The 20,847-nt window shown below is 38.5% G+C and overlaps 1 protein-coding gene across 6 annotated transcripts in view; it reads right to left on the reverse strand.

Annotated features, from left to right (window-relative positions):
• The window catches only part of LCLAT1 (lysocardiolipin acyltransferase 1), a 121,191-nt gene that overhangs the window by 74,770 nt on the left and 25,574 nt on the right, over nucleotides 1-20,847 (reverse strand). For 5 of the 6 annotated variants that reach the window (XM_075147284.1, XM_075147281.1, XM_075147280.1 and 2 more), the window contains one exon: nucleotides 3,552-3,720. In XM_075147284.1, the coding sequence (XP_075003385.1) occupies nucleotides 3,552-3,720 (169 nt within the window). Of the gene's footprint in view, nucleotides 1-3,551; nucleotides 3,721-8,733; nucleotides 8,833-20,847 lie in introns of all 6 variants that reach the window. The other variant, XM_075147283.1, reaches the window with a different exon arrangement.

Here is a 20,847-nt window from a genome sequence, read left to right on the forward strand (position 1 = left end):
GCAAAAATGGCTAGAACCTAACGGCAGAAAGAGCAGCTGAGAGAGAGAAAACCCAAACAAGCTTGAACACAGTACAGTGATCTGTAGACCTAGGTCTGTACAGCTCCACAGGGCTACCTTGAAGCCTGGGCCTCCACCCCACAATTTGCAAAAAGCATCAACCACCCAATGCTGGTACACAGTCATCTACGAAGTGCCGTCCCAAAGCCTCAAACTTGGAAGGCCACAAGCAGGAGGCCGGGCAAACAGCTTTCTCCATTTTGCCTAAACAGCCAGTGATGATAGAAGTTCACATATATAACATGCTTCTTGGTTTACCCGCTATGTGGCTCCAAAGGGTTAAGTTATAAACCATAGGTTGGTGGTTTATCAAAAGAAAAAAGCAGGCAAGAGCTACGCAGTAAGTTTAAGAGGGCCTGGTTTCATAACCTGGACAGTTGGACCATAAACGTATAACTAGACTAGTCGTATGTAACATCAGAGCCCAACTGCATGCTCTGGCCATGTTCACACCATTAAAGTCTCTCAAACCTCCAAAACAAGGTGGCCACATACAAATTGCCTATTGAAAATGGGTTCTGACCCATGACCATTCCCAAATCATGCAAGCAAGTGTATGGAGGAGTGCTGGTTGGCTACTGCAACCAGGACCAGGACGAGGCAAATAATTCAAAAACATGGATGACTGAATGCTAGTGCCTTGCAATCTTTTAATACCTAGCGGAAACACAGCGGAAAGGTACAAAATCTCAAGAAACAGAGGTAGACAACAGATATTACCTAGAGGTATGACTTAAGGCCCTAAGGTTAGGGCCACTGGCAGGACGCTGTCCAACCCAGTTAGCACAGAAAAAGAAACAACAAAACACAATTGGACATTTAGAGGAATAAACTTAACAATTGGCCTTAACTTAATAAAAATGGAAATACTTCAAATTACCTCCTTACCTTCTCTCCCCATTCTTCCTCCAGAAAAATATAGAAAAAGAGCAAAGTTTGGGTATTTAAACAGAGCTCTAGGAAGTAAAACAACTTTCTGTTCTGTTCATATTTCTGCCACCTCTGTGCCACAGAATCTCAAAGAACACAAATTTCTCAGTTTAAGTCACCTGTAAAACTGGAATGACATTCTCAATCGCAAATGACTTGAGATCTGAGAATGAAAAGCATTATATGTGCCAAATATTAATACTATTAATAACTCAGCTCACTATAATTCTGGCAAAGGTGTTTGCTATCAAGAGTAACTCTGGACCACTGCAAAAGCAGAACAGGTTATATAGCTCAAAATGGTAAACAGTTATCTTTTCAGAAAAGAGAGAAGCAGCCTTTTTTTGATAGTTTAATAAGAATCTTATTACATATTTAACATCTAGTTAAACATAACGATGAATACATGTCCTGTTCTACATGCCCTAACGCTAGTATAAGCCAAACTAAACCGGAACAGTTAAGACCCACGCACTGTCCCATCCTGCTGACTCTGCTAGACAGGAAATAATATGTGGCAGAGGAGTGAGGAAGGTGGAAGTTTCTTATATCTACAGAGTCAGAGCTTCCCTGTTGGAGTCCAACTGGTCCAACGTTAGTTTATTGTTTGGAGACACAAACCCAAGTACCTGCTTCTCCTGACTAAGCATGGCATCGTGTAAGGGCAGAAAACTAACGAAGACAAGGTCTGAGCCTCAAAAAGGTTGGGTGCAAAATCTTTTTCAGACCCCTCTCCTGAACCTAAATCCCCAAGATTCTTACAAGACAGAATCCTTTTCACAAAAACATTCAAATTATTTTGGTTTAGGTCCAGTGTGGGCCGAAATCAAACTTCTAGACTGCAAAAGTTATCACAAACTAGTTGTAATAATCCAGAATTATAAAGCCCAGGCAGCTAATCAAATAAAAGATCAGTATTTGATTTTGGGGAGTTTGCAATTTTAGAAAAATTGGGAGACAAACAGGCAGAAAGGGTCAATTTTGTGACGCTATCAGCACTCAGTTCTTCATCATGGCAAGAAATAACAATCCCTCTATTCCCTTTACTGGTAATTATTTCTTCCCTCCTAATTTCATCACATTTACTAATGATGAAAAGGACAAAAGTTTTAGAACATGAAACAGCTCACACCCCTTTAAAACACACAAGACAGAAACAGAGAAAGCAGAAACTATTTGGTATGTAATCGTCCTGTTTCATCCAGGAAACTTTCTTCCTAGTAGCTGGTATAGTGCTGTGTTTTGGATTTAGGATGAGAATAATGTTGATAACACACTGATGTTTTAGTTGTTGCTAAGTAGTCCTTACACTATGTCAAGGACTTTTCAGCTTCCCATGCTCTGCCAGGTGCACAAGAAGCTGGGAGGGAGCACAGCCAAGACACCTGACCCAAACTGGCCAAAGGGATATTCCATACCATACAACGTCATGCTCAATATATAAACTGGGGGGAGTTGGCCAGGAGGCAGCGATCGCTGCTCGGGGTCTGGCTGGACGTCGGTCAGGGGGTGGTAAGCGATTGCATCACTTGTTTTTCCTGGGCTTTGTTCCTCTCTCTTGTTGTTTTCCTTTTCATTACAATGTATTATTATTATCATTATTATTATCATTATTATTTTTATTTCAAGTATTAAACTGTTCTTGTCTCAACCCACAAGCTTTCTTACTTCTGCCCTTCCGATTCCCCGGAGGGGGGGGAAGGCAGGGAGGGTGAATGAGTGGCTGTGTGGTGCTTGGCTGCCGACACGGGTTAAGCCACAACAGCAATAAAAATAAGTCTTCCTTTATGCCACAAGATACGTATTTCTGCACACCAATATAGCATTTTACTTCAAAAAGAGTTAGACAAATCTTTAGAGGCCTAAAGGAACAAAGCCCCTTGGTTTTCAGAGAACAGATGAAGAGGCAGATCCCATTCATACCGCCTTTCCTCAGGAACAATTCAGGAAAGAGCTTTGTTATTGATTTCCAGACTCCTATAGCTATAAAGTTGATGCAGTATAAGAGAGGAAGACTTCATTTCTACGGGAAGTTCTTTTTCACCTGAAATCATTTGTCTCTAATTCAACTACAAGGACTAAATTCTAAGAGGATTAAGTAAGAGAACAGTGAAGGTCAGCAACAATGGTACAGTGAATAATTTTCCTAATTTAATTAGATAGTTGGAGCACAGTTGAAAGGAAGAGTTTATAAGACAACTCATTTAGGAAGTTTGTAATTGAAAAAATTCTCCTGCTTACTAGTGCTTCACCTACTTTTCTCTGATCAGCATCTAACTGACACTGGATGGAGATGTCACAAAAAGGCCTTTTCAAGAGTACAATTAAGGCATGGCATTAGCTTAGATATAAATGTGGAAGAAGAGGGGGACTGTAGACAGGCACACAATCTGCAACACTGAGCTAAAACCTAAGTCTCCACAAACAGTAAGTATGTTAAGGCCTGTTTTGACAAAAGCATAAAAAACTTTAAAAAAAAATTAAATTAAAAGTGTTAGTGAGCAAAGTAAATCATGGGATTATGAATATTTGCCCAGAATTTGGCTCAAACTGCAACTTACCACTGGGAGCGTGAGCCAAGTGGCCACAACGCAATCGGTGATCCAGCGATACCAGGCCGGTGAGATAAACATCAAAGGTAGAAAAGGACCGAGCATGAATATACTTCCAAAAAAACTTCCCAAGAATAGTGCAAGTACAAAGTATATCCCTTTCCATGACACCATGGCTCTGAAAGAGAAAGTTGGCATTATGTTAGAGAGATAAGCAGCAAGTAATTACATAACTCTTCAAGTCCATAGGTCCAGTTTGAGGTAACAACTTGTTTTCCATGGCTAACACCACATGATGACGGTAAATGCAATCAAAATGTTCTACCTCACAAGCAGCAGTAAGAGAACGACTTTATAAACACAGTGATTTGGAAGGCGCATTAGGGTATTAAAGGGGTCATAAAAGCATCAGCTATATCATAATTTCCTCCACTTATTACAATATGTAGTTCCACACTAAAATCTTCAGCAAGCTATTCTTATTATACAAAGGTACGACGAGCTATCTAACAGAACACCTGTTATATTAAGCTTTTCAGCCATTATCTCTGTCATTGGCAAAGTACTACTGTTAGCATTTCCTGAAGATAGGGAACTTTGCTTTTCTATTGCTCCACTTTGTTTCTACTTGCTAAACCCAGTGTTGCAGAAACTTATCTTCCCCATCTAACAAAGGTCTACGTGCGACCTCCTTCAGAAACCACTCAAACCTTGCAAGACTCATCAGCCACTTCAAACACCAGTTCCCTTTTCATCACAACAGGGCAGGCAAGCAGCGGCTGAAACCTCCTGACCCACCCTGGCTTAGAGAATTTGTGACTTTTTGAGGTCTGCTGTACTTCAACTGTCTTTATCAGTTATCTTCCAACTTATTCCACCACTAGCCTTTGGTTTTTAAGTATTTCAGTGTCTGTGCTATCAGCTGGACTCCCTTATTATAAATTGAAATGTACAGTGCATAGAGGTTCTTAATACATTACCGCAGAACACTCAGCAATCCTCCAAGCATTTGTAATAGCTACAAGCCTTCACAGTTTAGCAACTACTACCAGCTATGACAAAGCAAATGTGGAAATATCAATTCTCTAAATTAGGGCCTAAAAATAGACTGTTTTCATCTATTTAGGACTCAACCAATTGTTTATAAAATCAAAGGTTAAGTAGAAGTCACTTTTCAGTCACTTTACTGAATTCCTTTTTTGAGAGGCTATTTTAGAAATTATAAGAGCTCAGATAGACAGGACTTCAGGACAAGAAAAACAGGAAGCTGGTGTTTTTAATTTTAAAATGAGCAAAGGAAAAGTAATCCATTAAGCTTTGTGTACTGTAACATACATGGTTTATCTCAAGCATGTTTTGTGCAACGTCCATAGCAATAATGTTTGCACAGCAAAGTATTCAAAAGTCAAGAAATGGCAATGCTAGTGTTGCTAGCACATGAATTTGTTTGTTACTTCATGTTGACAAGTAACAAGAAAGTAGCTCTATTTTGGGATACTGTTAGGTTTAAACAATTTCCTAAACTGTACATATTTGGAGGAAGGCCAAGAGAAGAGGCCATGCAAATTTGTTAATGTAAGAAGGATATAGGAGGCTGTATTTAGCTCGACTTCTGCAGCACAGCAAAAAAAGTAACACTAAATACAAATGTTTGCCAATAGCTATATCAGAAAGATTTTAACATGATTTAACAGATTTAACAATGAAATCTGAATTCAAACAAATACACATTATTTACATCCTCGAGTCCAGAGCCCTCTCTTTCCTGCCAAAAGCAGGAACTAAATAACCAGCTGTCCACATATGCACACACTAAGGAGGATCAATTTTGACATATCAAGGGATCCCTGAGGAGCACTGCACTGAAGAAACAGTGCTCCAACTGCCTTCTTATATTTGTTACTGCAAACCTGTGTGGGGAAAGTCTGAAATAAAGGTAGCAAAGGACAAAAGAAAAAACCCAGAGAAGGACAGAAACAACAGAAAGGGCAAAGAAAAGCATTAACTGCAGCAGGACTTTAAGAAAAGGCTTTCTCCTGACACATCAAGATTTGAGACCTACTGCAAAAGGCAGCAGAGAGGATTAAAATTCAGTGTGCTTGATCTAATCAAGCATTTTTTGAGGAACACACACAACAAAACAACTGGAAACATCTAGGGACCGCTTTCAGACACGTAAAACCCACTAGCAGATGCAGAAAATGACTTTGTTTAGCTTCAGCTAGCCGCTCCGGTCCTCTCCAGGCTGCTCAGAGCCACCGGTCATCGAGTCAGACACAAGGACATCCACCAGACAGACACCCTGGCTCCAAGCGGCTGCCGGACACCATAGAGTCACACGTTCCAGTTCCAAATACTTGACTACTGCACACAGGTAACCACCAAGTTAATGAGAGAAGACAATGATCTGTCATCCTCTTAGGAAAGCAATGTAGGTCACTTATTTACAGGTTGAGCTTTTCACAGTTTACACTGGTCCTTCCCTCAAATTATAGCACAGAGCCAAATATTTAAGGAAAAAAAAAAAAAATCTTTTCCGTATTTTATATGAAAGACTGTCTTGTAAACTTTTTTTTTTTTTAGATGAAGTTATCCGAGGTATGAAAAAGACCTGAGGAAGTTCTGAAGTTGCTCTTCTTCAACCTGCACCTCAAAGTATTTTCTTTAACATTACAGTATATACATATATAAGTTATACTACATTCCACTGGCTTAAACACTGCGGTGTTTATTTCTAGACACAAAAGATACCATGTGTGTTTTTAATCGATGTCATTTATCTCTCTTGCAGCCACATTTTTAAATTGTGATACATACATGCTTATTGCTTATATATAATACTATAATAATAATATATACAATAATTATGTGTCTTTACACATGTACACATGCATTTATCTAGAATAATGGATAGACTTTGTCTCTGAATTACCTCCACCACAATAAAGCACATACCATGCAAACAGGTATGAGAACAGAAAAACAACTCCCTTTTAACATATTTGAGCAAAACTGCAAAATGAGAAGCCTGTGATAACATGAAGAACTTACAGCAGAGAGTAACCATCCAGCTGGCCTTCTGAAAACAGGGCTCAGCAAGCTCATTTTAGCAACAAGGTGAAATTATTAACACACTCAACCCATTTGTTTTCGTTTGTGGGTTCAAGGTGGTGGAGTTACAGCCTGGACAATAGGTTACATGGTCTAAAATGCATCTGCTTACACACGTCAGTTGAGAAACATTTACATATACTCTCATTTTAGCCAACAGTCAAGGATGGGTATTCATCAGACAAGCTGCTGGGCGCGTTGGCTGCCAACATGACATGCCCTGGGCTAGTCAGGAAAAGCGTTGCTCTGTGTGTGTTTAGAGCAGGAAGGGCAGAAGAGGCTGAAGCCCCAGGCTGGACCTGACACACTCGCCAGACCACTGAAGCGATGTGCCCTCTCCGACTCAAGCCGTGCCACAGGGAGCCAGCTCCAGCACCTCCTCGGCTAGGAGTACAGTGCACAGGTTTGTAAATTGTACAGAGCCAGCTCTGGTCAGACAAAACAATTAGCCACAACTTTGTGTCCTACTAAAGCTACACCAGTTTGGGAGCTGCCCTGTCTCTGAAGCACTCTAGTTGTGTTCACACAGTGCTGCAACTTGCCTATCAAACCCTCTTTTGCTCCGCTCTGTATCTTCACCTTCTTCCCTTCCCAATAGCAACCCTGCTCCCAGCCCCGCATCCCACATCCCCCATCCCGACGCAGCAACACCCCTCCCATACACACCCCCTTACCCCCCCGCCCTTGCAATACCAGCTTGCTTGGGCAGGCGAAGAGCAGCACCCTCCAAGCGGCCACGCACCCTGCTGAAAAGGAAAGCCGTAACGCTGAGGACGGCACGGCTGGCCTGCAGGCTCAGCCACCGAGTCCTGCCAGGCCAGGCCAGGCGCTGGTGTCAACTTGTGCTGGCACTACAAGGGCTGCTGTAGCCAGTTTACCATTGTGTCGGTCACCTGAGGAATTCCCAGACACCTACTGCCAAAGACAACAGGGAATTGAGTCTATTATCATCCTTTTGCATCTCTCAGCCCCTTAGCTGAGCTTAGGAACAAAGTATCTTTATAGACATATGTCAGCCATCCCAAATCTAACATACGCATTCAACAAGAGAAGCAACAGCTACAAATCAATGCAAAATACATGCCTGCACCTTCAAAACATGGTTAAAAAACAACCAAATAATCTCAAAGGGAAAGGAGTACTTAATGAGGGCTTGTAAAATGATCTAAAATAAATGTGAAAAATCTCAAAACCAAGAAAATCGGAGCTGATTCATGTCAGAGATGAGACACCCAAGAAATGAACTGAAGGATTTGACAGGACGTCTGAATAACAGAACCCAAGCATTTTCAAAGTACAGAAGAATTCCTTTACTGCTGCTGACAACGATCTCTTCCTAATGCAGCAATCACTCTTAACACTGGATTTAGCATGTATTATGGCCTTTATGCATCTTAAAGCCATTTTCCATTTGCTGTGTGGGTCAGAGCTGTGGGGAGACAAAATTATTTTAAGATTCAGGCTGAAAGCTGCGCAGAGTGAGAAAGACAGCACCCTCATACTGAGCTTGTACTTCATCTATTTTGTGGCAGAACTCCAAGTTATTGGGGTACTGTACTTCACATGTTCTCGTTGCCATAGCAGAAGGAAAACATGCTCTGTCTCCAGGTGACGGGAAACAGTAATTCTTAAAATACAATTTTTGTTTTACATTTCAGTTAATTTTAAAAATTCTTGGCTACAATGGGACAAATTACTTTCCAAAACAGTTGCATTTTTGTAAACTTCATCTTTATTAGAGTATTTTCTGGAAATTATTTCAATATTCCATGCAAACAAAGTTTTTGCAGACTAACATAAAGCAGAGGCACCTTCCTGTGATCCGATTTTGGCTTGTTTTGCTTACCATCTACATGCTTTTATTCAAGGTACAGCTGGAATGACAGACAAACCACAGCTTGTTGTGATGATAACTTCAAAAGGTTTTAAACAGCCTGTTCTCTACAACAAAACTAGTTTTTCTTCACAACTGCTTCTACGGCTTATAAGTGGGCAAAGGATGCCAAATAAGTTTATCTGGTAAGAAACAAAAAAGTTCTAAAATTAAAGGTCTAGAAGTTTCACAGTAGTCAAGACTCACCACACGCTTCACGTTTCCTTAACAGTCCCCAGCTAATTCAAAGTTCTTGTACAAACAGGTCAATTCGTCTTCCAGGTTCAACGTAAAACAAGATTTAACCTACAGTATGGAATTAAGCAATATTACCTGACAAACAGAGCCAGCTGCCTGATAACTAGAGAGATTTTTAAGCACTTGGTGTTATGCAGTCAGCAAATCAGGTTTTATTACACTACTGAAAAAATAAAGAAATGCTCTTTAGTGCCAATAAAACAACATTGTATTATTACTGGTCAGTATGTTTCCATTCTATCAGCACAGGCAATAAAATTGTTCATTAGTCTTCAAGAACTGAATGGGGAATACTAGGTTTAATTCTTCTTTCAGTCAATTACCAGTGGAAAAGGTAAACGTTATCTTCAATTAAAATCAATGTTCCTTTTCTTTAACAGTTCTGCAAAGAAAGCCAGCAGTTAACTGTGAACTGACTTAATTTAGTTCTGCATTTCCTCTAACTACAGCAAATGAAAGAGGTGAGCTGGAAATTCCAGCTCCTATATTCAATTTTGCATTCTGAAACATAATTTCCAAATCAGAAGATACAATTTTCACAACAATGTTTAAAACCTTTCATCTGGGTGAAGTGAATTGGACTTCAAGGAGGTGGGCAAGAGGGGAACAAAGATTGCCAACTTCCCAGGTGTCCATTAAACAAGCCATCAAACAAAGGACCCAAACTTTTACTTGTTCACTAGTTTTTAAGGTTACTAAGCAAAATCATCTAGACACTAGAGCAGGCAGCTGGACAATTCTTCCCAACTTGCGAGGCAAATAACACAGGGGTCTCGGCAACCACCGAGCAGGTGGCCAAGTGACAAAACATCAGCCAGGCAGACAAAGTTTCAGTGGAAATGACACATCCCAGCAGAACGTTTCAAGCCCAACAAATCATCAGGCTTTTCTGTTTGAGCATTTTATGTTTGTTTTTTTTCCATAATAACATTTCAAAGGAAATTTTTACTAATTCTTGCACTCAGAGCAAGAAACTCGTTTCTATGTAGTACTGTATTTTAAAAAGAAAATTGCTTACAGCAAGCTTTTGTAGACTGACTCAATTGTATTTCCAGCTCTACAACTTACCCCATCTCTTTGATCATGTAACTTCTCACTTGTGCCTCAGTTAAAAGAGCTGCAGAAATAGCAGAGGTTATATGGGAAGCAATGACAGGAAGAAGCTGAATTATTAATCGCACAGATATCCACTCTAATCAGTAGCCCACATGATACAGGCAAGAAGCTCCATCAGTCTCCAAGACCTCTTTATGAACTACATTTTATTTCTGATCCTTCTCTTGGGCACTTCAGTATTTTAAGGAACATACAAATACGGCACAGATCACTATCACAGAAAAAAACGTGTGAAGAAACAGGCACTTGACCATTAAAACTACTTCCCTTTTATTCAGTTCTTGCATTTAAAAACCTCTAAGAGATTTAATACATGTATCATAAAACAATTTAGGATAGGGCAATAAAAGATAATTATCATCACATACCACATCCCTGACCCTCTCTAACAGTATAGCAGATATTAGCTTACACATGCACAAAATAAGACGTACAATACTTAATGAGTAATTTCCATAAATATTACCAATGAAATATGATTATTGCTGCATCTTACAATTTATTATCTCTTTTATTTGCCAAGACTTAATCTGACTATTATAATTCAATAAAAAATTTAATAGAATATTTAATTCGCTCTTCCGAGTAATTGTGTCTTTCCAAATGCAAAAAACTTGGCTGAGATTCTTTGCAGTACAGCCTTAAGATACTGTAAGCAGATAATTCAGTCAGGGTACAGACATCAAATCAGTCTGATGTTTTTTCACTCTTGTTTATCTGTACTCTTTCCACTGTTGCTCCAGACAACCATTAGACCAATAAAGCTTGACTGAGAGCATGAGCTAAGGTATTTAAAATCATTTCTAAGAGGGTATCAAGCAACAGCTACAGCTGCTTCCTGAAAAAAAAAAGAATGATTTATGGAAAAGCAGCTTGCTTTTATTCCTTACTATATGCAGAAAATCTAGATGAATTGACAAATTTGAGCTGCTGTAGGAAGAACTGCACAAGAGCTTTTTCTACCAAAAGCTACCCCATTTTTTATTATGCATATTGCACAGACACAAATAATTTTGAATAACTTCTTCATGGTTTTCCATGCATATAGTTGTTCTCTGTACCTTCCTTCAAGTTACTGTGGCCCCAAAGCCTGTATTAAACAGCAACCAACATAAAAAGAGTGCCCTGGCTCACAAGTCATCAAAAATAGGTTTGGCAGATGAGGAAGAGCTGTTGTATTCCCCCCATCCCCTTCATCCCCGTCTTTAAATAAAACAAAAAAAACCCATAACCTTGCAACAAACATGGAGTAGTGGTCAGTTCTGGAGTTTTATTAGGTATATTATGTAAAACCTGCAGGTCAGCTCTCGGCCCAATCTACTTTACAAAAAAAGCTACTTGTGGTCGACAGTTGGCAAATCCACGTCCTCTGGTTTTAAAAGACTACAACAGACCAAAAAGCTGACCAACTTTGATAGACCACAAATCCAAGTGAAAATTATGAAAAACAGACAAAACGTTCCACTTTGTAATTGGAGATGTTACACACAAACCAATAATCCATTTTTTTTTTCCCCTGCATAAGAGCACCCCAACACTTTAGTTCACAGCTACTCTTGGCAGGGAGGGGTCGCATTTATAATTTCAGAAATACCTATTTCACAATAAAATCCTCAGCTGGGGAACAGAAATCAAGGACTCCGTGCTGAAGAATAGTTACTCAGACAAAACTAGTAGTGTTCAGTGGAGTACCTTAAAATCTCTGCCCCTGGCATTGAACCAAAATCACTCCCTGAGAACAGTGAAAGCTCTTCAAGTTATTGACATGCACTGCAACAGATCCTGAATATACAATTTTAAAAAAATGTTGAATTTCCAAGGTTCTAAAAACTCTGCTGTGTTCACCATTTCCAAGATAAACTCTTTTCTCAGCCTAGTTACAGAACAGTAACTCACAACTCCCTTCTGTATGAGGATACATCCATGAAACTTCCAATGGCTTTTCTACCTTCATCAAGACAGAATTTTCTCATTGGCTTAACAACTCAAAAGAAACACAGGAGACATGTATGAACAAAATTCAAACAGCCTGTTCAACAAGCTATGAAAACCATCACAGACCATCACTAGGATAGTAACGGCATGACAGAAAACTTTTGCTAACTCGTATTATTCTGAAGAGTGCAATTATGAAAATAAAAAGGGGAGGTGTAAAAGCAGACTTTCAGAGGCCTTAAGCAAGGTACCCAACTTGGAGAAAGTTTCAGTGAGAGCTTTGTATTTGTGACCATCCTTTACAAAAACCTCTCCAGGTTTTAGAACAGAATATATTAACCCAAATAATTCCTCCTTTTCCAGTTATAATGTATCCTACAAATTAATCTGATTCTGGATGGTAATATTACAGCACGGGTTTTTTTTGTTTTGTTTTTTTTTGGGTTTGGTTTTTGTTTGTTTGTTTGTTTTTACCCAAAGCAGCTTTTTTTTTTTTTATCTCTTTTATACTATGACAGCCATCACCTGTAAAACAACAGCAATTGCTAAACAACTTTGTTCCTTTTCTTAGTAGCAGGTTACATGCTATAAAACTTCAGCAGGCCCCATGCTAAGAATCCCAGCAGCAAACTTACTGAAGCCAGTGAATCTCCACTTAGAAACAATTGCAAAATCAGATTATGGATTTTATCTACTCTCAGAATTGTTAAAGGGCTGAAAAGAAAAACTAGAGACTTCACTTCCCTACCATGTAAGTCATTCTGGCTAAACAGTACTTATACGAGAGATGGAGAACAGTACCTACACACAAATTTATGTCACTATTTTATTTTTTTTAATAATAATGAAGATAAATTGCTATTATCAATTGCATATAACTCTGCCAAGCCTTTGACTCTGTGCAACTGCCTCAGGCTTTTTAAAATATATTTCCAAGACAAATATAAAAGAAAAAAAAACATTTGCAAATAACGTTGAAAATGTTCTAGCCACTTAACTGGAAAATTCCATACTTTAGAGAACTTGAAATTTTGCAGGGCTGCCTTTGTATCAGGAGTACACAGCACTTTGAAGCATACTTACACATCAGCAAATATCACGTTTATAAAACTTTAAAAGCCACATAAATTGTAGTTTTCTAGTGAGTTATGCTTACAGGCTGGCTGCTTTCCAAGGTAAGCATGGTAGAAACAATAGATCGGTTACCTGGCAGGCTTCGAAGCAAAAGAGGAAAAATGCAGTAGTTCTGCAGAAAATTTACAAACGTTTCATTCCCACTAGAAGCAGCAGAAACAGTTTATTTGCATTTGTTCCCTTTCTGGACATGAAATCCTGTTCTCAATCTGTTATGTTTTGGTGAAGATGGAACACCCAAAGATATATAGCCAAAAACGACACATTACCAAACTGCTGTCCCACTACTAACTAATAATATTTCTGCTTCAAGACCTTACAGTAAGGGATGAAGTTCTGCTGTGCTTTTCAGAGCCTTCTAGAGAGGTCTTCAAATCTCGTTTGCATAGCTCACCAGTAGGATCAGTCAACAGCATATCTGGATATTTCTAAGATTCCATTACAAACCAGTGTTAAGCAGTGTAGCTTTAACCCCATCTTCAGCTCTGTAATTCTTTCCTTCCACCAGCTACAAAGGGAAGCTGCTCTTCTGACAGAACTCCAAAGGGACATCCTCAGGGCTTCAAGTCGATCCAGGTCTTCAAAGCCATTTCTAACAGAGCACTGCATTTCACAGTGTAAACACGTCCTTCACGCATCTGCGTGGTGCTGTGCATAGATGCAAGCTTTGCCTGGGAAGACGCACAGCTGAGTTAGACGATCTGTACTTGAGCTAATAAAGCTCCGTGTCTCAGCAGGGATTCTCAGCCCATGCACAGCGGCAGGCTGATGCAGATACGTTGCTTCTGGTTCCAGGGCTACTGAATCTGATTCTATAAAACACACAACATTTTTCTTCAAACTTTAAGTGTTTTCAAAGCCAGAAGATGTTTTACCGACACAGTATAATAAAGCAACTCATGTTTCTTGTTAAAGCTGAATGGCTTTGGTCCCTCAAACACATAGGAAGATATGAGCGACCATTTGATTCTTACTTATAAAGTGTTTTGCATTTAGATACAAAGGACCCAGAGCTATTGACAAATGAGTAACAAAATGTTTTGCATGATCATTTAGCAAGGTCATTTTATCCTATAACAAATTACCAGTATAAGCAGCTAAATAAAGTAATTCAATGCTGAAGCAACCGGGGAAGTTATCTGCCAGTGCTTATGCAACACTTTACTAAGCTGCCAGAAGACAAATGGAAAAAAGCAACATCCAAGACTAAGATTTTTAGCTTTTTAGCTTTGTATTATGTAAAATAGTAGCTCATTTGAAACAGAATCTCAGGTTTCTAATAAAGTTTGCCAGAACTGAAAGGAGCTTATAAAAAAGAATTAAAAGTGGTTTAATAGGTGTTGTATTTCCCATCACAAAGACCAAGTCAATGTTACAGTAAGAATGAGTTTCAAGTCAGCTGCAAATACATTTGGCAGTTGTGGATTCATTAGATAGACATGCTGTGGCAGACACATAGATGCTAGGCAATCCAAGAGTAAAGTATCCATGAAGTAATTACAGAACAGCAAGTGACCTAGTCAGGGAAATAACCCATTATAGCTATTCAGGGACTACTAGATTTTACACATGTGAGCAATGCTCTAGCTTAACAAGAGCTATTAGGAAAAAAAGGGGAGGAAAGAAGGAAAGCCTTACAAGAGCTACAGATAAAGAGCCTCCCAACGCACATTTGGGACATCGTTATAGACCAACTGACCACTTCCAGTCTCTGACTCAGTACCGCTGATGTTGCTACAGAAGTGCCTTAAAAGCTGCAAAGTGATAGGGGAAGGAACAAAAAGACAGAACAACTTCTAAAAGGCTGTGATCGTTGAAGCAAAAAGTTGTTTGGATAGTTAAGGAAACTAAGCTGCTCATACCTCAGGGATGAGAGGCCAGAAGATAAAGAATACACTGACCTACACTACAACTATCATGTGGAAGACAAAGGAGACAGGTGACAAGGTAGACATAGCGTAGAGAAGATTATTTATTGGTATCCCCTTTCCCCCTTAAAAGAAATAATAATAAAAAAGGAATCTAAGAGGAAATGCAATGACTCAATCTTTGCACTAGATAAATCATATCCAAAAAAGGAAGATATTATCCAGATTTGGCTGTGCAGATCGTGCTACCAGAAATATCTAAATCAGGAATCTTCTCATAGCAGTTTCTATAGTCATGCAACATGTTTAATATCAGCTGTAGCTAGACTTTTCTTTAGGGCCAGATTTAGAGTTAATGATCTAACAATTTATTACAAGGATTTTCTTCTTCCCTCTCTTGGTACAGGAATTTCTCTTCCAAGAAGATCTAGCATTCTCTCAGTTATTTCCAAGTGGTAACACACCCTAGCATATGTTTCCCTTTTTACCAAGTGCCCTGACCTTTCAGGAAAAAGATTATACAAAACCACAGAATTCCTGGAAAGAATCTGCTATTTCTAATTAGCATACTAATATCACAGAAACAGAAGCTAGAAGAGCTTATCTTCAAGCTGTAAAATATGCTTATTAATAAGTGAAGTACCTGAGCAACTGGCTAAGGATATATATGAAAAAGTATGTACATCTTTCTAGTTGCATTTGCAGAAGAATTCCCAAATTCAACCACAGCTCTTGAAATGCCTTTAATGAGTTCATTGCAATGGGCACTGTGAAGGTGATATTTTTATTGGGGAAATTATAAATCACGGACTTGTCAAAAACAGATGCTTATGACATTCCACTTCCCTCTCTCCTCATCAGTTTGAGGCTTCCCCCTGTGTCTCAAAAAGTAAACACACTGCTGAAACTCTCAGTACTCCCAAATAACCAAAGGACAGTATATCTTTACATACATAGGACACTTTGCATTCAAACAATACAGCCTCAAGAAAATTAGTCCACTTCTGGCATGACTGCAAGGCATGCCGAAGTTAAGAAAAAACATCACAAGCACAGCTACAGATATGAACACAGAAGCACCACCATTAAAAATAACAGCATCGACTATGAAATATTCTTACATCCCAGAACTAAGTGACATTTTTCATCTGAGCATGGAACAAACAGCTATCTTATCCTATACCGAGATGTTCAGCTCTGAAATATTTTTGTTGCCAGCATGACCGTCAAGCAAACAGCTTGATAAACAAGAGCAAGAGCAGTGATGGCAAATCATGCAACACAAGGATGGAAGACCTGATATTACACTGTATCACTTGGAGTCTATTAAAGCTATTCATTTATGCTAGCATAAGTAAATACTAACAAAATCGTGGAAACTATTTAGAGAAATTATAGTTACAAGACCATCATCAAACAAGGGACAGTAAAATTGTTGCAACTCCTTACTAAAATGTTATGAATTAATTAACTGGCAGTTGGGTCAACTTGCCGTCTTTCCCAGAGGCATAAAACCAAGACGACATGCAGGGATGCTGCTTTCCAAGCTCATGGGCAGAATGAATAGCATGTGAATTTCTATTCTAGTGGAGGCACCTACCTGAGAAACGCTCACTCCTACATATCTTAACTCATACTGAGCAGGGTCTTAAGCCTAATTCTCCACAATGGCACTAAAATAAGACCCCCAGTGACAAGCAAGGCAAGGGTCCTGCCCTTCAGAGGTCTGACTTCTCCCCTCAGCAGGACCACCTCGAGCAACAACTGAGGCAGTAACACCTCTGAAAAAGTTAAGCTGTGATTGTTAAGTTAAAAACTCCTAATTTTGACTTTCACAGGGGAACATATGCGGACACTTCTTTTGAGTGTTTCCACTCTTAACACTAAATATGATTTCTTGTATGTACTTTGATCTCAATTTATGCAAGAGCACTGTCTTCCCAAGAGGGTAGCTCTTAATATGTAGATGGCCTTAAAAGCTCTTCACAGAAATGCACAAAGAATTATATTGTTTTATTTAAAGATTAATAATACATTTTTCATAGATTAAATAGAAGACAAATGTTTGCAAATTCTACTATGGTATCTACAAATGTGCTGTGAGAAAAATCCCAGGCTGTTATAGTATAAGCTATATACTTGGATTAACACAAATAACTTGGATTAAGCCCATAATTTCTCAAGGCTAAAACATATAATTTTTAATTTTAGGTAAAGTTGCTTAACACTTGAAAACCTTCTTTTCACACAAATCATTTTCACCTGCTCCTGCTGTTGTCGCAGATTAACAGCATGAGACAGAGGACAGAAAGAACTAAAACAACACAGCAGTGGGAATAAAGGAACATACTATGTGAAAAGGAAAGCCTAGAGCTATTGGAAAGCCCTGTATTACAGCTAAGCAAGGCAAAACAACGTGCCTTCTAACAAAGACAATTTGAAGCCAATTACAACCCAGAAGATGAATGTACTGACTCAGGCGTATATGAGCCTGAGTTTTCCATCGCCCATCTTTCCCAAGAACCCTTGTCTAACTCACTGAAGGAGGGGTAAAGCTCGTTGTAAAAAAGTTTTCAAAAGTGCAGTAAGGAGAAAATTTGAAAACAACTTGAGGAAACATGAACTCCTGCTGAGCACAGAGTTTTCAACAACAGTTAAGATTTATTATATTGAAAATTTTTTTCCAACATAGATACAAGCTGCAACAACGTGTGTCTCCTTTCCAATTCAGCCACAGCTGAACGTTTTATTGAACCATTACAGTAAGAAAAGAAGCTTTCACAACAACTTTTAAAAAAGATCTCTTCTTTTGGGATCAAACAGATACATTATTAAAGTAATGCTGGTAAGAGGAATCAATCATTGGACTAAGTGATGTCAAGGATTGCTGAGCAATTAAAACTGATTACTAATTTTGACATATTGATGAGAACATCCGAACAGAGTATTCAGAAAAACATACTGAAAACAAAGGTTCGTGACACTATTCTTTAAGTCTTCACTTTCCCTCTGCCCTGGATTTGAATATATCAAGAAATGTAAACAACCTTCTACATCAATATTTAGAAGAGTTTTATGGGCCATGCTTACAGCAATTCAGTTTTTAATAAAGATATTACTACCCATACTTACTATTTAAACAAAGTTCTCTTTTAATTTGTTTGTTTGGGGTTTTTTGCTATAGAGAATGGGGAATAGGAGGGAAAAATAAAAAAAGAATAAGTGACACCTTTGTTAGCTTCTGTTGTAAAAGGTAAGACAGCAATAGTCACCAAAGCCAGCATTTTTAGATCCTCCCCCACCTTCACCAGTTTAATGATATGACAAGTTAACAGTCTTTTCAAAGAGTATACTGAAATAACATAGCCATATAAATTCTGTTTGGAAGCAGCTGGCTGGTGAAACGGCACATAGGTAGCCCTGCACTAGTCCCAGCATGTGCTGCTCTTTGATATATTCCCATTAGGAAAAAGGATGTGGAGGTAAAGCTGCAGTTGGTGCTTTGAAGGGAATATCATTAGGGGATAAAAACAAAAAATTCAAAGTATCAAGATTTTATTATGGAACAACCTATTTTCTAAACAAGTTTCTAACAACATCAGATGAACCTTCCCATTGATTTCCTTGCAGAAAGCAAAACACTTTTTGTAGACATACTACAGTATTTACCATCAAAAAATCTTTATTATTTACATAAGCCATTTTTAAAGCCTGTCCTTGTAAATCACATCTGATTCCAATATTTGGTTTTATTTTATCTTTCTTCTTAATTAAAAACAAAATAAAACCAAACCAAACCAAAAAAACTTCGCTCCATAGAAACATCAGCAATTATGCTTGGTGGAATGGGGCAAGTAGTTCACACAAAGCTCTCTCGCTGCATAGCCAGTGATGACAGGCTTTGTTAAATATGCATTTTCTCACCTTAAAGGTATCTCACTAGAACAGCCTGAGCACAAGAAGAAAAACTAATGGTCTCTTGGCAGCACATATAAGCTGCCATTATTGTGATGAAACATTAAACCACAAGCAGCTTCCAGAGCGAGACGTGCTTATGTAAAGGAGCACATTTCTTCAACTGTTTTAGCTTAGATAGATACTGAAGTCAAAAGAATTGAAGTAATTTTAAGAATCGCCTTCTAAGTCAGCTTTCAGCTCTTCTGTATGTATATTACAGTAACATTACTGTGTTTCTGGAATAAGGGTTCGGTTGTTTATTTTTTTTGAATCTTTGAGAGAAAAGATTAAATTGAAAAGAAATTAGCTGCCTTCTGCTTCACACCAGCAAAGTAGTACAGACTTTTTAAAATCCTGGGTCAAAACTACCTTATACCATTTTGAATTTGCCACGCCTAATACCAATCTGTCAAAGAAGGATTTCCTTCATTTCATTTTGGGCATTTACATAAGTACCTTAAGTTGGGTCACTGGAATTATTCCCCCTCATTCCCCATCCCATCTCGCTCCACTCAGTAGGCTGATCCTATAATCTAATTTCACAAAAGAAAACTCCACTTTCTCTTCCTGTGAAGCAGCAAATATACACACAGCTTATTTTCATGGAGGCTTGATCTACAGGGTGTTAATATTTTAGAACTTCTGAGTAAAATTTGCAATCACAGTAGGAAAAGCTAAAGAGATACTTAGCCTCAGGGATGCCTCACTCTCCTCACACCTTTGTGACATTAGAACCATCCAAATGCAAAATACTATGCAGGCGATATTTTTTCAAGTTTTTCTTCTGAGAAAAGGGAGGGTACAGGATGCCCTGGAAGAGTTTGCTGTTATGAATAAAGGTTTTCCTACAAGAACATGCAACTATTGCTGTACACCCACACAGCTTGGAGTTTTGAACGGAGTTTCAGCAAATAACAAAGTTTAGCCCTTTCAGGCTCTTTTAGAGATCAGTTCAAGAACCAGGTTATCAGACTCACTAATATTTACATATGAAAAGGATAAGAAGTGAGGACGAAAACTGCCATTTTTCTCTTTACATACAGGAAAAAACTAACATGTGCAGAGTCATAACAAACTTCAGCGATGAAAAAAACTGTTTACAAAATGAAGTGCTTTTGCAAAATAGCTCCCTCTTCCGTTTTCTCTCAGTTTGTTCCTGCTGACTTATACAAAAGAATATTCTTCCATCAATGCCACCAGAAGACATTTGGAAAAACTATTAGATTCAAACTGTATTTTAGTTGTCATGGGCTTGTCCTCCTCAAAGTTTAAAGCCAGAAGATACCATTAGATCATTTAATCAAATGTTTATGGGAGGTTATGCAATTCAGTTCACTTAGCCAACAATAGTTTATCTAGAACAACCTTCCAAAAGGTTGCCCTGTTTGAAAATATCAGCATGTGGCTATCTAACATCTCCCACTATTATGCTATTGACCCATACTTCAATTCAATAATTTTGCTTCCATAGAGATAATTGCAAGCTAACCATGAAACTTCAGTCTTCATTTAGATAAACTGGACAAACATAACAATATATCATGAACAGCTAGGTAAAACACATTGCAAACACTACTAAATTTGATCAACCAAACTTATTTTCCATATAATCATATGTATTCAAAGACCATCCTAGGCCAGATGCACACTGGGCAAGCACTGCCGTGACCACTAGAGTTTTCCCTCAGCCAGTTCTATTTTCAAAAGCAATTATAAAAGTAACCTAAAGATGATAGAACACACATCAGACAAAAAGATTCCCTACTCACTATGCTGTGAGGTTAACCCATTACCCTCTAATAGTCCCAAGGATGTAATCTACTACTAATGCCATGAGTACCCCAACCTCCTGCCCCATACACACTCTTTATATATATAATACATTAGTAATAGCTACCAGTCCTTAATAATGGACTGTTTAGTACAGTCATTAAAGTGGTAACATTTTAAGTGTCACTTTGATTCCAAAAATTTTCTTCCTTTTGTCATGACAACTATATTCACTGGATAATTTTTCTCCTGACTCAGGAACAGCCACGTTTGCCTCCAGTCA

This window comes from Calonectris borealis, chromosome 3 (assembly GCF_964195595.1).
Source record: "Calonectris borealis chromosome 3, bCalBor7.hap1.2, whole genome shotgun sequence".
In the NCBI taxonomy this organism is placed as follows: Eukaryota; Metazoa; Chordata; class Aves; order Procellariiformes; family Procellariidae; genus Calonectris; species Calonectris borealis.